This window comes from Leguminivora glycinivorella, chromosome 4 (assembly GCF_023078275.1).
Source record: "Leguminivora glycinivorella isolate SPB_JAAS2020 chromosome 4, LegGlyc_1.1, whole genome shotgun sequence".
Classification (NCBI taxonomy): domain Eukaryota; kingdom Metazoa; phylum Arthropoda; class Insecta; order Lepidoptera; family Tortricidae; genus Leguminivora; species Leguminivora glycinivorella.
The window spans coordinates 518,404-533,937 of NC_062974.1; the positions used below are offsets into that span (position 1 = coordinate 518,404).

Below are 15,534 nucleotides of genomic sequence, written 5' to 3' on the forward strand. Positions count from 1 at the left end.
GCAGATCGAGTTAGTTCAAGATCTCCAGTAAGCATTTGGACATACACAATTCACTACATTGTCTACAATCATGTGCGCATGTATGACCCCCGTTACACCCAAGAATTTAAAAAGATTATAATGATAATTTTGATTATATTACGTCCAACGTAAGTCCTATACTTGTTTTAAACAACTGAAACCGTAGTAAGTGTATTTTCTTCTTCCTGCTAGACCCGTTCCCGTTTAGGTACTTGCGGGTCGACATTTCTTGTCCTCAATATATATATCTGGCACAGCCTTGTGTTATTGTCTTTATTCAAATGAGCTTCTTTTAGGTAATATTTAAATTTGAAACCGTCGTCCACCAGGTGACCACCTAGCATTTTTTTTAAAGAAATAACTTAAACCTTATCCTGGCCAGGACGAGCGGCATCGTGACGACCTGACCATGAAACGCGTGGAGAACGACGTGGCGCGCCGGCTGGACATCTTCAACAGATCGGAGCGAGCCAGGGAACACCTGGAGAAGGTGGCTAGGGAAAACGCTGCGGAATTTGCGGAAAAGAGACGGCTGTAAGTTCGTTTCTTTGATAACTTGGACGTGGTTACTCAAAAACGTAACCCACTGACGACGTGGCGACGGCTGGATATTTTCAACAGATCGGAGCGCGCCAGAGAATACCTGGAGAAGAGACGGCTATAAGTTCGACATTTGTGTGATAACTTAATGTCATTGGTGAGTATACTTAGTTAAGTTACTGAAACCCTACCGACCCATAGACACAGATAGAAAATCTTTATTCAACATCACATTAATTCCTTACAAACAGGGAAGAAGCGTGACTGATGATAACTTGGCTCTTGTGACATCAAAATGTGTTAAATAACTTGCCTCAGCATGTCACTGAATTCGAAACTTGTTACAATAAATGTTCAATGATATTTTCATGTTTATTGGAATGTTTTTCGTAACTACGGTCGCTACGGTCGTACTTTACACATTAATATTTTAGCCAGATCACAGGACGCCATGAAATATTCAGTATTTGATTCAGAATCAGCAGAGAAGGGGCGTGAGAGTTTTCGATAACTAAGTTTTTGGTATGTATTATGATGATTTATGTGGCAGCTGTTAGCAATATAACATTTATAACTGTGATAAAAAGCTGTGTTGGACAATATTAATAATTTCGTGTAAAATGTAAGTAGTTTACAAAACTTAATCTAAGAATTGAATCCATTGAATGAATTCGACGACCGGTCTGGCGCAGTCGGTAGTGACCCTGCCTGCTATGCCGCGGTCCCGGGTTCGAATCCCGGTAAGGGCATATATTTGTGTGATGAGCACAGATATTTGTTCCTCAGTCATGGATGTTTTCTATGTATTGCATTTATATATTATATATATCGTTGTCTGAGTTCCACAACACAAGCCTTCTTGAGCTTACCGTGGGTCTCAGTCAATCTGTGTAAGAATGTCTATATTATTTATTTATTTATTTATTTATCCAACGACGAACGCGACTGAATTAACTTATACTCACTAATACAATAACATCGTCGTTGGGACGAAACGGTAGACAAATCGGCATAAATGAACTTATTATACTAATAACTAATAATATAATCGTTGGAATGAAACCTATTGGACAAAACGAAATTTCAGTGGTTAAATTTCAAATACCTACTAGACCTAAGACTTTGCCCAAAGAATGTCAAATTTAAATTATATCCAAGCCAGTTAACTGCACAAACATATTTTTCAGAAGCTTTAAACTTCTTTATCTGTTGCTGAATCACAAAATTTAAATATTTGGCATTAAATTTCCTGTAAACAAGAGAGATGATTTTATACAACAAAATTATAAATCTAATCCAAACAAACACGAAAATCATTAAAATTCGACACATTCGTGAAAGTTTGCAACAGTCCCTACACGGTCCGGCATTACCTAAAACTATCCCCCGCGTCCAACTAAAACTTCCCGGGCCAATGAGTGTTCGCTGCGCTGCGCGGGTGAGTTGAGGTGAATGAGACATAGAACAAATTACGAGATATGTATTGAATCAGTGTTAGTTTCATTAGAAGACACGGAAAACTCCGTTATGCATGTAGCCGCGTCGAAATATCGAAGGCTCAACAAAAACAAAAATCAAAAAGGTACAGTGCGCAAGATTGCATGGAAAAATTATGAATGAATTCATTGAGAATTCGCCATGGACTTTTGCAGCTGATAGTACCTAATCACGGTTTATTTATTTTTATTATGTTTTATTAGAAGTCTGTTGAATTAAAAAAAAGGATGTGATTAAATAACATACACTACCTATCTAATATAAGTATGTTTCACCTATTATTTTGTGGTCTTAAGAATCTAAGTAAATTTGTCCGTCCGTCCATCTCTAAGGCTGTCTAATTTTGAATTTAGGATTTGCAAAGCTTTATAAAATTTAAGAAGTATTTAATTATTATTATAAAATTACAAAATCACAACATGATTTATCATAAATGCATTTACACTTATTTAGTTTTTATAATATTTTAGACTTGACCATAAACAATTTGAATTAGCATTGAATTCGTCGTTGAAATTTTCGATGATTAATTTTTATTTATCTAAAAAATCTTTTTATAGTCGATTACAAAAGCTTGTGCTTAGCAGATACGTAATTGTTGAATATTTTATGAACTAGGTTTATTTTATGTAGATCTGTTCAGAATAAATGTTTCCGTCTGAAACAGGCTTACCATTCCTAACGAAGCGCGAACGTGAGCCCGCAACGGACTGATTAATGTCCACGCTTTATTTCCATTTAGTTCCCACGCAAGCCTAGTATCTTCCCGCCCTGTGTAGCCAAATACACGTTTGTAACTCACGATAATATCGTTATCGTAGTAGCTATTTCTATCGTACTTCCCTATTGACGTGACAGAGACAGACTGCGTTTCGATCGGCGTCTAGCGTCAACAATCGTCATTTCGGCTAAGCCAGTAGCCCAGCCCTAGCCAAAGTGGCAATTGTTGACGCTACGTCGCGATCGACAGTCTGGCTCTTTCTCGCCACTTCAGAAGAGCGATAGGGATAGCGATTGTGATGTTACCGAGCCCTGACGAATAATCCAAACACTGGTGTACAATTTTCAAGCCTACCTTTTAGTGAATAGAATTCTTTGAAGTATTCATTTTGGCGTACCGCAAGGTTCCGTATTGGGTCCTATAATTCTCCATTTATTTGCAATTAGTAATTCAGTCGACCTTTACAAATATTTCTTTGCTGAAATTGCTCCGTTCCTAATCCGCTTTCAAGTGGGTATTAGTATTTTTAATGCGTAGGCTCAGTTAATTAGAAATTATCGTCGCCATTTTGGACATTTGCTTTCTTGGTGGAATTAAACAAATTAAATCCTAAATCTGCCTCCTTAAACGCTCTTATTTTTTGGTTAATGAGTCATAATAATATTTCATCACAAAAACATTTACCTATTCAGTTTGTTTAGGTACTTAATTATTTTTGGTGAAACCGTGCAAAGTCGTTTTTAAAGCTTAATAAAATAATCAAAGTTGGCCGAGAAGTCTTATATAGTCTGTCTTATTTAGAAGTATTTTTTGATATTTTGGACTGCCAGTCCTTAATTTCCTAATAAAGATGTAGTAGCGAAAACAGGGTTAAACATTTTTTTTCTTTTATCCCTCTTGGTTTATTAAACATGGTTTCTTGTGAATTTACAAGACAAAACAAATAGCCAACAAACTTTTATTATAAATTAAATTCTGAACAAAGCCTTTATCTGTATCGTAATTTATATCTGATTATTTTCTCGATGAGTCCTTTATGCGCAAAGTTGGTAAAATCTCTCTCTCTCTCTCTCCTCAGCATTATTATTCCCATCTGATTTTGGGGTCTGCTTTTCCTGTCCTTTCCTTCCACTTCGCACGATCGGACGTGTCGTCGACTGAAACGTCGCAGGCTCTCATGTCTTTTGCTATGGTATCTGCCCATCTCATCTTCGGTCTTCCTCTTCCTCGGGACCCAGCAATGCTCAGATCCATAGCAACGTTTCCTATGTACTCAGGAGGCCTTCTTTTCACGTGTCCATACCATCTCAGTCGACTTTCTTGTAGCTTATCGGCGATATCACGTACTCCGAGGCTACCGCGAACATGTTCATTGCGTATCCTGTCGAGCCTCGTTACTCCGCACATCCACCGAAGCATCTTCATTTCTGTGACTTGGACAGACCGGACATGTTCCTGCTTCATAGCCCACGTTTCACTCCCATAAGTTAGAACTGGTCTTATTATGCTTTTATAGACAAGGCCTTTAAGCTTCACAGGCATCCTCCGGTCGCAGGTAACACCCGTCACTTCACGCCACTTTAGCCAGGCAGCGGCGATACGGTGCTGCAAGTTCCCTTCCAAATTTCCTGAAGCATGTAACATGGCAAAAAAGTTGGTAAAATATTTCTTGATATCACATTATTTCAACTAATTACGTCTAGGTTTCCAGACTTTGAGAGTTTTTGAGACAGATGATATTAATGATAAGAAATTCATCATTTATCTAAAATAGATCGTAAATCTTACACCAGAGTTTGTGTTAAATTTCTAGCATAAAATAAGACTACAAAGGGCGTATCTTTAGTACCTAATAAAAACGTGTACCAGACTATTTTTAACAGTAGCACTTAATAAATAACAGAAAAGAAAAATAATGATAAAGTATTAGAAGTTTTGAGAGATAAGTTTATAAAATTTTTGAAATATAAAAAGAAAGAGGGAAGAAGAGCTTTGGTATACCATTTTTTTTTCTTCCACGTATAGTAGTGCAAAATATATTTCAATATCTGTAAAAAAATACTGACTTTAGCCGAACTAGCTTGACAAACACGAACGTTTCCGATAAAATACGAGGAAAACTAATATTCGTTTCATACTTACGATGCTACTCAAACATTTTTCTTTGCTACTACCACACCTCGGACACTGGCAATCAAATCTATGAAAGAGGCGCGTTCCTAGCACACATTCTAAGCTCGTGTAGGTGAACGCGTACCATGCTTGTATGAGTAAGATATGACAGGTCGATTGTTCGCGTTTTTGACAGGCGGTAACTGTCAGGTAACCGAGAGGGGGTGGGCGGCACTTTCAGCGGGGAGCGGGAGTGGCCATACTGTACGATAGTACTCTTTATTATACTGTGCTACTACAGTTTGCTGTACAGTCGAATTCATAGATATGTGTACTCTTCTTCACCTAAACTCGTTGCACTAAGCTTAGAATAAATTTAAAAGTGGAAAATGTCTGCCTTGGGTGAGACTTGAACTCACACTAACTACACTAACTACACTAAGGTGAAAAAACCGACCAAGAGCGTGTCGGGCCACGCTCAGTGTAGGGTTCCGTAGTTTTCCTTATTTTTCTCAAAAACTACTGAACCTATCAAGTTCAAAACAATGTTCCTAGAAAGTCTTTATAAAGTTCTACTTTTGTGATTTTTTTCATATTTTTTAAACCTATGGTTCAAAAGTTAGAGGGGGGGGACGCACTTTTTTTTCCTTTAGGAGCGATTATTTCCGAAAATATAAATATTATCGATCTTAGTAAACCCTTATTCATTTTTAAATACCTATCCAACAATATATCACACGTTGGGGTTGGAATTAAAAAAAATATCAGCCCCCACTTTACATGTAGGGGGGGGTACCCTAATAAAACATTTTTTTCCATTTTTTATTTTTGCACTTTGTTGGCGTGATTGATATACATATTGGTACCAAATTTCAGCTTTTTAGTGCTAACGGTTACTGAGATTATCCGCGGACGGATGGACGGACGGACGGACAGACAGACATGGCGAAACTATAAGGGTTCCTAGTTGACTACGGAACCCTAAAAATGTACTCATATTTATGAACTCGTCTGTACCAATAATGAATTAATTTTCTTTCGTGAAGGTAAATCTTACTCGTTGAACACAAAAGCTGTCATGAGTTCGAAACGTGCTTGCATTATAATTTTTTGTTGCGTAGTTTTTTCATAAATCTCATGTTCAGTGCTCAAGACGTCCCATCACAAAATCAATTTTTTTCCCTTCAGTACAAGAAACTTTATACACCGTGTTTTTTTTGTTTTCCGTTAAATTCGACACGCAGGTTCATCACCAGGAACCAGCCTGTATATCGCTTTTTGTTAAATGGATTAATTAGTGTGAGAGGACCTTAATCTTATGATTAAGGTCCTCTCACACTAATTAATCCATTTATTAAAGTCATTGTCAAGTGTTTGACGGCACATGTCAAAACAAATAACATTAGGAAGTGGTAAAGGAAATTATTTTTTTTAATAATTCGATAACCGTAAGAGTTAAGAGGCTAGTTTCTTAGAGAAATTGATTGTATTTGAACTAAAGAATCTTCTCTTAAAGTTAACGGAATTCAATAAAAGCAGGGTGTATAGACCACAGCACTCTTGTAAAATCTAATAATCTTGAAGCAAACAGCAATCCGGGAACAATCGAGTTATGAACACATCCTGCACCACACGTTTCATTTTAAGCCTCAGCCCTTTGTGATAAAGTCTAGAGTTGGTTTAGGCTTGTGTTGTGTATGGAGCAATAAGGGTACCATCGGGAACGTAGATTGATTCTAGTGCAGAGTTAGGAGAGCTATAGGCACTGCTTCCACCAAAACCGAGTAAGCGATGATGTATCGGCTATAGAAACAAACAAAATATAATCGCTCCCGTGTAAATAAGAGAGAGAGCGAGCTAGTTATAGTTAATCAGTCATGGCGACGAACTAAAGTATAACTCGCTCGCGCTATATCACCGTGTCTCTTGTATTTATAGGGAAGCGAGTTATACCTGCACGGGAAGCATGGTCACGCGATAGACGATAAAATATCAGGCCGTCCCTATCGCACTTACAAATAGTGCGACAGGGACGGCCTGCTATTTTATCACTTATCGCGCGACCATAATTGCCTGCCCGCTTATGTAGTTTGTCGCCGAGCGATGAACTATAAAATAATCGCTCGCTCTCTCTTTTATTTACACGGCTGTCGAGTACGAGTAACGTGTTGTGATACGTCAAAAACTCGAGGCTTTCAGCAGTACGTCTACTGGTATCCGGAACGGTTAGCACTAGCAGAAACCATTAGGCACTGGTCCCACCGCGAGCTAGTAAGCTATGAGCTATCGGCTATAAAAACGAACAAAATATAGTCGCTCCCGTGCAAATAAAAGAGACACGGCGATGTTTATAGTTACTCGCCCAGCGGTGAGCTATCAAAATCGCCGTGTCTCTTTTATTCGCACGGGAGTGCTATAAACTGAAATAAATGTCATATACAAAGAAAAAAATGACCAAGGCCTCCAAGTGTCCGATGCTGGATTCGAACCAGCGTACTCCGTTATAGCCACGGATGCCTCAAACCACTCGGCCAACCGGTCACGGCGGCAAGGGTCGAAATTTTCAAGTATATGACACAATTACCGAAGGCTAAGGCGCCCCCTGCCATCTCTGAGGTAGAACCGGAACTAGTTCGACCTCCTAACTGAATCAAACCATGTGATTACGAGTTAGCGAAGAGAGATGGCGCCACCATATTCACTCTAAGACCAAATTAAATTATTTCATAGGAAATATTTTAATTTGTGTTTTTTTTTTAGTAGACACACTACTATTATTTAACTATAAACTGAAATAAATGTCATATACAAAGAAAAAATGACCAAGGCCTCCAAGTGTCCGATGCTGGATTCGAACCAGCGTACTCCGTTATAGCCACGGATGCCTCAAACCACTCGGCCAACCGGTCACGGCGGCAAGGGTCGAAATTTTCAAGTATATGACACAATTACCGAAGGCTAAGGCGCCCCCTGCCATCTCTGAGGTAGAACCGGAACTAGTTCGACCTCCTAACTGAATCAAACCATGTGATTACGAGTTAGCGAAGAGAGATGGCGCCACCATATTCACTCTAAGACCAAATTAAATTATTTCATAGGAAATATTTTAATTTGTGTTTTTTAGTAGACACACTACTATTATTTAACTATAAACTGAAATAAATGTCATATACAAAGAAAAAATGACCAAGGCCTCCAAGTGTCCGATGCTGGATTCGAACCAGCGTACTCCGTTATAGCCACGGATGCCTCAAACCACTCGGCCAACCGGTCACGGCGGCAAGGGTCGAAATTTTCAAGTATATGACACAATTACCGAAGGCTAAGGCGCCCCCTGCCATCTCTGAGGTAGAACCGGAACTAGTTCGACCTCCTAACTGAATCAAACCATGTGATTACGAGTTAGCGAAGAGAGATGGCGCCACCATATTCACTCTAAGACCAAATTAAATTATTTCATAGGAAATATTTTAATTTGTGTTTTTTTTTTAGTAGACACACTACTATTATTTAACTATAAACTGAAATAAATGTCATATACAAAGAAAAAATGACCAAGGCCTCCAAGTGTCCGATGCTGGATTCGAACCAGCGTACTCCGTTATAGCCACGGATGCCTCAAACCACTCGGCCAACCGGTCACGGCGGCAAGGGTCGAAATTTTCAAGTATATGACACAATTACCGAAGGCTAAGGCGCCCCCTGCCATCTCTGAGGTAGAACCGGAACTAGTTCGACCTCCTAACTGAATCAAACCATGTGATTACGAGTTAGCGAAGAGAGATGGCGCCACCATATTCACTCTAAGACCAAATTAAATTATTTCATAGGAAATATTTTAATTTGTGTTTTTTTTAGTAGACACACTACTATTATTTAACTATAAACTGAAATAAATGTCATATACAAAGAAAAAAATGTCATATACAAATTAAAATATTTCCTATGAAATAATTTAATTTGGTCTTAGAGTGAATATGGTGGCGCCATCTCTCTTCGCTAACTCGTAATCACATGGTTTGATTCAGTTAGGAGGTCGAACTAGTTCCGGTTCTACCTCAGAGATGGCAGGGGGGCCTTAGCCTTCGGTAATTGTGTCATATACTTGAAAATTTCGACCCTTGCCGCCGTGACCGGTTGGCCGAGTGGTTTGAGGCATCCGTGGCTATAACGGAGTACGCTGGTTCGAATCCAGCATCGGACACTTGGAGGCCTTGGTCATTTTTTCTTTGTATATGACATTTATTTCAGTTTATAGTTAAATAATAGTAGTGTGTCTACTAAAAAACACAAATTAAAATATTTCCTATGAAATAATTTAATTTTCAGAGATGGCAGGGGGCGCCTTAAGCCTTCGGTAATTGTGTCATATACTTGAAAATTTCGACCCTTGCCGCCGTGACCGGTTGGCCGAGTGGTTTGAGGCATCCGTGGCTATAACGGAGTACGCTGGTTCGAATCCAGCATCGGACACTTGGAGGCCTTGGTCATTTTTTCTTTGTATATGACATTTATTTCAGTTTATAGTTAAATAATAGTAGTGTGTCTACTAAAAAAAAACACAAATTAAAATATTTCCTATGAAATAATTTAATTTGGTCTTAGAGTGAATATGGTGGCGCCATCTCTCTTCGCTAACTCGTAATCACATGGTTTGATTCAGTTAGGAGGTCGAACTAGTTCCGGTTCTACCTCAGAGATGGCAGGGGGCGCCTTAAGCCTTCGGTAATTGTGTCATATACTTGAAAATTTCGACCCTTGCCGCCGTGACCGGTTGGCCGAGTGGTTTGAGGCATCCGTGGCTATAACGGAGTACGCTGGTTCGAATCCAGCATCGGACACTTGGAGGCCTTGGTCATTTTTTCTTTGTATATGACATTTATTTCAGTTTATAGTTAAATAATAGTAGTGTGTCTACTAAAAAACACAAATTAAAATATTTCCTATGAAATAATTTAATTTGGTCTTAGAGGGAAAAACTACCAGTATTTGACAGGTAAAGTTTAAATGTTTTCTTTCACCTCTTAATTGCCAAGAGTAGCACTGACGCTTGAGCAGTGTTATGTGATCTGCCTACACCGTTTGGGAATACAGACGTGAGTTTTGTCAGATGTTCACATACATACTTACATAAACTAATTTAATTGCATTTTTAAGAAATAAATATACTTACGTAGATTTGTCTGATGTTCACATACATACAAACAGATACATAATCTTCGTTTTTTTAATCCAGTGTAATATCTGATCATAAAATGCAAATAAATTTTATAATTTGCTATAGGTACCTACATATTTAAAATTCTCGAGGGATTTTTTTGTAAATGGCTTACTTTGTTGTAACTGTAGACCTGAAATTACAAAAAATAATTTATTATAGCTTTCATTCAGACAATCTATTCTGAAGTCTAAAGTCTAACAAAAAACCGTACCTCAGTACCGTACAGAAAAAGGTACGGTGGCCTAGATGGTATTACACCTTTGGGGTACGCTCAGCTAGATGACGCTAATATTAATATTTGACATTTTAAAACATATCAAGCTAAGAATACCGGTCAAATTGTCAAAACTGAGGTTCAAAAGTTTCAAGTCTGTGTCAAGAGATGGCAGTCTATGCACCGTGATTACATGTTGTACTTTGACAGTAACTTTGTATAATACTTGATCCTCTTTGTATTTACCTAAACGTAATTTTACTGGGGTAAAACATCTGTTACAGAACAGTCACCGGCATAAATATGTGACGATTTCTATTAGTCACATTAACGTCTTGTTTGAAATGTCAAATCGTCAAACAATTTAAAGCGACAAGGTATCTACAGAAATCATCACTTAGCTGTGTTCTACGCTACAGCTCGGCAGGCTTACTTGAAGCTTCAGCTAAATTAAACTGTTTTGGTAAAAACATTGCATATTAAAAAATTAAAAAAAACGTAAAATACAAAAAAATCCTATTTTTTCTTGTCAAAATACACTCTTTCCATCCCGCAAACGGTCGTGTGACTTTAATTTGCGAAACCGTCAGTTTCCAGAAGTTCCCGGATGTTTTGCTAGAACGTCCATTAGCTGTTTACTCAACTGAATCAATAATGAAGCAGTTTTACATAAGGAGCGTTTCCGACTTTTTAGTCGATTATTTAGCGAGTGACTAATCATTTTTGTTAGCCAAATATATACACCGTGTTTTTTTTGTTTTCCGTTAAATTCGACAAGCCGTGAGGTTCATTATCAGAAACCACCCTGTATATCACTTTTAGTTAAATTCGCAAAAAAAGTTTCAACATTTTCATACATAATATATGAATTTATTAGTGTGAGAGACCCTTAAAAATAACATTCAAGTAAGTGTCAAGTGATTGACGGCAGTCGGCACATGTCAAAACAAATAACATTAGGAATTGGTAAAGGCTGTGACACACGTGTTCAGCAATTATCTTTACGTTTTTAGGGTTCCGTAGTCAACTAGGAACCCTTATAGTTTCGCCATGTCTGTCTGTCCGTCTGTCCGTCCGTCCGTCCGTCCGTCCGTCCGTCCGTCCGCGGATAATCTCAGTAACCGTTAGCACTAGAAAGCTGAAATTTGGTACCAATATGTATATCAATGACGCCAACAAAGTGCAAAAATAAAAAATGGAAAAAAATGTTTTATTAGGGTACCCCCCCCCCCCTACATGTAAAGTGGGGGCTGATATTTTTTTTCATTCCAACCCCAACGTGTGATATATTGTTGGATAGGTATTGAAAAATTAATAAGAGTTTGCTAAGACTGTTTTTTGATAATATTTATATTTTCGGAAATAATTGCTCCTAAAGGAAAAAAAATGTGCGTCCCCCCCCTCCTCTAACTTTTGAACCATAATTATGTTTAAAAAATATGAAAAAAAATCACAAAAGTAGAACTTTATAAATACTTTCTAGGAAAATTATTTTGAACTTGATAGGTTCAGTAGTTTTTGAGAAAAATACGGAAAACTACGGAACCCTACACTGAGCGTGGCCCGACACGCTCTTGGCCGGTTTTTTAATAACTCGATAACCGCAAGAGTTAAGACCCTAGTTTCTTAGAGAAATGAATTGTACTTGATGTAATGAATCTTCCCTTAAAGTTAACGGAATTCAATAAAAACAGGGTGTATAACTTCACATTAGATAAATAAAGTGTAAGAAAAAAATCGTGCCTTGAATCCCTCGAAACATCAAGAAAAATTCTATGTCTGTTTAGATAGCGCCACACTTTTGGTTGATTCTGTAGTCAAACCATAAAGCTATGCTAAAGCTTCGACAAATGATGCACTTAGCAGCACATTGCATGCCTATGATTTGCACAATAAACTTGTATATAAAAAGCTGATGTCCATATTTTAAGACACTTTATACGGAGCTCTTGCAAATAAAGACTAGCAGGAGGCAGGGCATATCGAATGTTATTCCGCTTTGTGTACAGCACAGCGGATATCATGTCGCTCGAATCTAGAGCAGACCCCAACTGGGGAAGTGCCTCCGCCTTACAGAAGACCGCAGCCAAATAGCAATAGACCCTACTCACTCATAGTGTTCCTGCCGGTGAGTAAGGCTGCCAGAGCTCAACGAGGGTGCGGTGTGTTGGTGACGGAAGGACCTATGGAAGTAATTTGTTCCGTCTATTGTTCTTTGAGTCGCCGGCGACCCGAATCCTCCTTAGAACTTGTACGCTCCTTTTTGCTGTGTATTTAACACAGTAAAAGGGAGTGTACAAGTTTCTGATGGGTTGGCAAAGCGCATGAGACACTCCTTGAGTTGCAGGCGTCCATAGGTTACGGTGACCGCTTTCCATCAGGCGGACCCTATGCTTGTTTGCCATTGACGTAGTATTAAAAAGACTAATTTTTATAGTGATTTGATTCTGAATGATTACAGAGCCAAAGAACAAGAGCTGAAGATCCAGATGCGTATGAACTACCTGCAAGAGTACAACGAGCGCATGCGCAAAGAGCGAGCGAAGCGAGCGCATGAGAAGGCTTCACGAATCAGGTGAATACAGTTTTATTATGTATTTGTTCTACTTCCGTACTGTTATTCGTCATTTACAGGGTCGTGCATAGATCTTTAAAATTGTACACAAGGGTCGACTCACACCGGAATGCCAGCGGCCGGCAGCGACGCAGCGAGGACTTTTAGTGTGAAATAGTTTTAAACTTTATCTACATATTTAAAAAAAACAATGTCACTTGACTAACTCAAACAGTTCGCGCGGCCGCCCGCTGCGCCGCCAGCGGCCGCGCGGTGCCTCTAGCGGCTGTTTGAGTAAGTCAAATGATACTGGTCCCTTTAAATACGTATAGATAAAGCTTAAAATTACCTCGGCAGCGGTCGGCCGGCCACTGCCGGCCGCTGCTCGCCTCTGCCGGCCGCTGCCGACCGCTGCCGGCCGCTGGCATTCCGGTGTGAGCCGACCCTAAGGCTGTCAAGATAAGTCTAGAATTTACACGTGTGTTCAAAGTACTGTGATAGAAAAGGTTTGATTAATATACCAAGTGAGGAAAAATGCGATTGTACATTTCTCTACGCGGAACAAACGCGTTCAGAGAGTAGATCGAGCTAATCAATTAATGAAATACTTAATTCTCATACAAAACAATGAATATTTTAATTTGATAGCAATTATTGTTAACTCTGTGTAACGCTTGGACGACGATCGCGCGACCGTCGCCGTCGCGTCGCATCGCATCGCCTATCATCCTTATCGACGTCGCCCACCTTAGATACTTCCATAGAGATCGTAGAGGAATAAGTAACACCGTGTCTTGCGTGGGCGACGGTCGCGCGAACGTCGCGTGACCGTCGCCGTCACGTCTCATACTTCCATATCGATAAGGTTTGATTTCGTATGCGTCGTATCGCCGTCGCGCGACCATCGCGCGACCGTCGCCCACGCAAGCCACGGCGTAAGGGAAGAGTTGTAACTCCATATATTATCAGTAAATGGGAGTTATCTGTATAGGCACAGTTATAGTGACATTTAGCGACAATCACGCGTCAACTAGCGTAAATTATCAGTACTGCAACTTGTCAATAGATGTCGCGACGAACGACGAGTCTAAATGCTCACCAATTTTTAGCTAATATTACAATAGGATTAATCAGTATTCTGTTTTCAATTCCCTTCTGCTTGTAATATAAGTTGTAAACTGTTCTAATATTATTTTTTTGGCAGACAAGACACTGTCGACACCTAGTATCGAGTAGTGGTACTGATAATTCACGCTATTTGACGCGTGATTGTCGCTAGATGTCACTTAACTATGGTGATACAAATAACTCGCATTTGAAAATGAAAATGAAAATGAAATATTTATTTTTCAAGTAGGCATATTACAATGCGCATATGAACGTCAAATAAAGCTACGCCGGCTCTAACCCTACGCCTCAGCCTCGAGAAGATTTCAGTCCCCCCTCAGTTGGGAGGGGGGTATCCACTATGGGACCGGCAAGAAACTCGGCGGGCAACTTCTTTTCAAAACATTACATCTTATAATTAACATGCATTAAATAACAACATACAATTTAACATGCAAAAGTATTCATCAAAGAATATGAACAGACTAGGTACTCTATGGAAATCAATTTCAATAAATTATATTATTGCTTAATAATACGTCGTTCTTCTTCAGAGAAAACATATCAAATTGTCATAGAAGAAAAAGATAATATGAATCTCAATATCATTAAATATGTAATTTACCTACACAACATAAAATATAAAATATTTGATGTGCTTTCTTATCTGAACTGTGTCCTCTATACATAATACAATTATTTTAATTGCTATTCGTTTTTTGTAGTTTCTGGTTCGGGCCATGCATGTTTGTCTGTCAAATAGTCCTCGACTCTGTAATAAGCCTTTAACATCAATGATTTTTTTAAGTAGTTCTTAAGAGCTGGGAGGGTAATCTCAAAGCAGTGTCAGGTAACTTATTATAAAAATGAATGCATTGCCCAACAAATGACTTCTGTACTTTACGGACACGAAACTTCTTTATGGCAAGCTTATTTTTGTTTCTAGTGTTATAATTATGGATATCAGAATTCTTAGTGAAACAGTCTAAATTCTTAACAACATAAATTATACTATCATAAATGTATTGGGAAGCTACAGTTAAGATATTAATTTCTTTGAAGAGTTCTCTTACTGATTCACGTGTTCCTAAGTTGTAAATAGAACGAATGGCTCTCTTTTGTAATACAAAGATAGTCTGTATGTCAGCTGCTTTGCCCCAAACCAGAATACCGTATGACATTACACTGTGAAAATAACTATGATACACTAGGCGAGCTGTCTCAACATTAGTCAGTTGCCTGATTCTCCTAACGGCGTATGCGGCTGAACTTAATTTGCTTGCTAGTTTCTTTATATGAGGACTCCATTGTAGATTTTTGTCCAATGTTAAACCAAGAAACAGTGTTGTATCTACCATCTCTAAGCATTCATCATTCAAAAGTATTTTTGTATCGATTGGTTTAACATTCGGCAGAGAAAATCGAATACATTTGGTTTTCTTAGAATTAAGAAGTAAATTGTTGACAGTAAACCACTGCAGTACATCAGCTAACGTGCTATTAATTACATTGTAATCCGTAGATTTTCGGTCAACATTAAAAAGCAG

General features: G+C 38.6%; 1 protein-coding gene across 1 annotated transcript in view; it reads left to right on the forward strand.

The window, feature by feature from the left end:
* The window catches only part of LOC125225136, a 56,540-nt gene that overhangs the window by 19,444 nt on the left and 21,562 nt on the right, over positions 1 to 15,534 (forward strand). The window contains exons 3-4 of the mRNA XM_048128710.1: positions 404 to 555; positions 12,788 to 12,901. Of these exons, the coding sequence (XP_047984667.1) occupies positions 404 to 555; positions 12,788 to 12,901 (266 nt within the window). The remainder of the gene's footprint in view (positions 1 to 403; positions 556 to 12,787; positions 12,902 to 15,534) is intronic.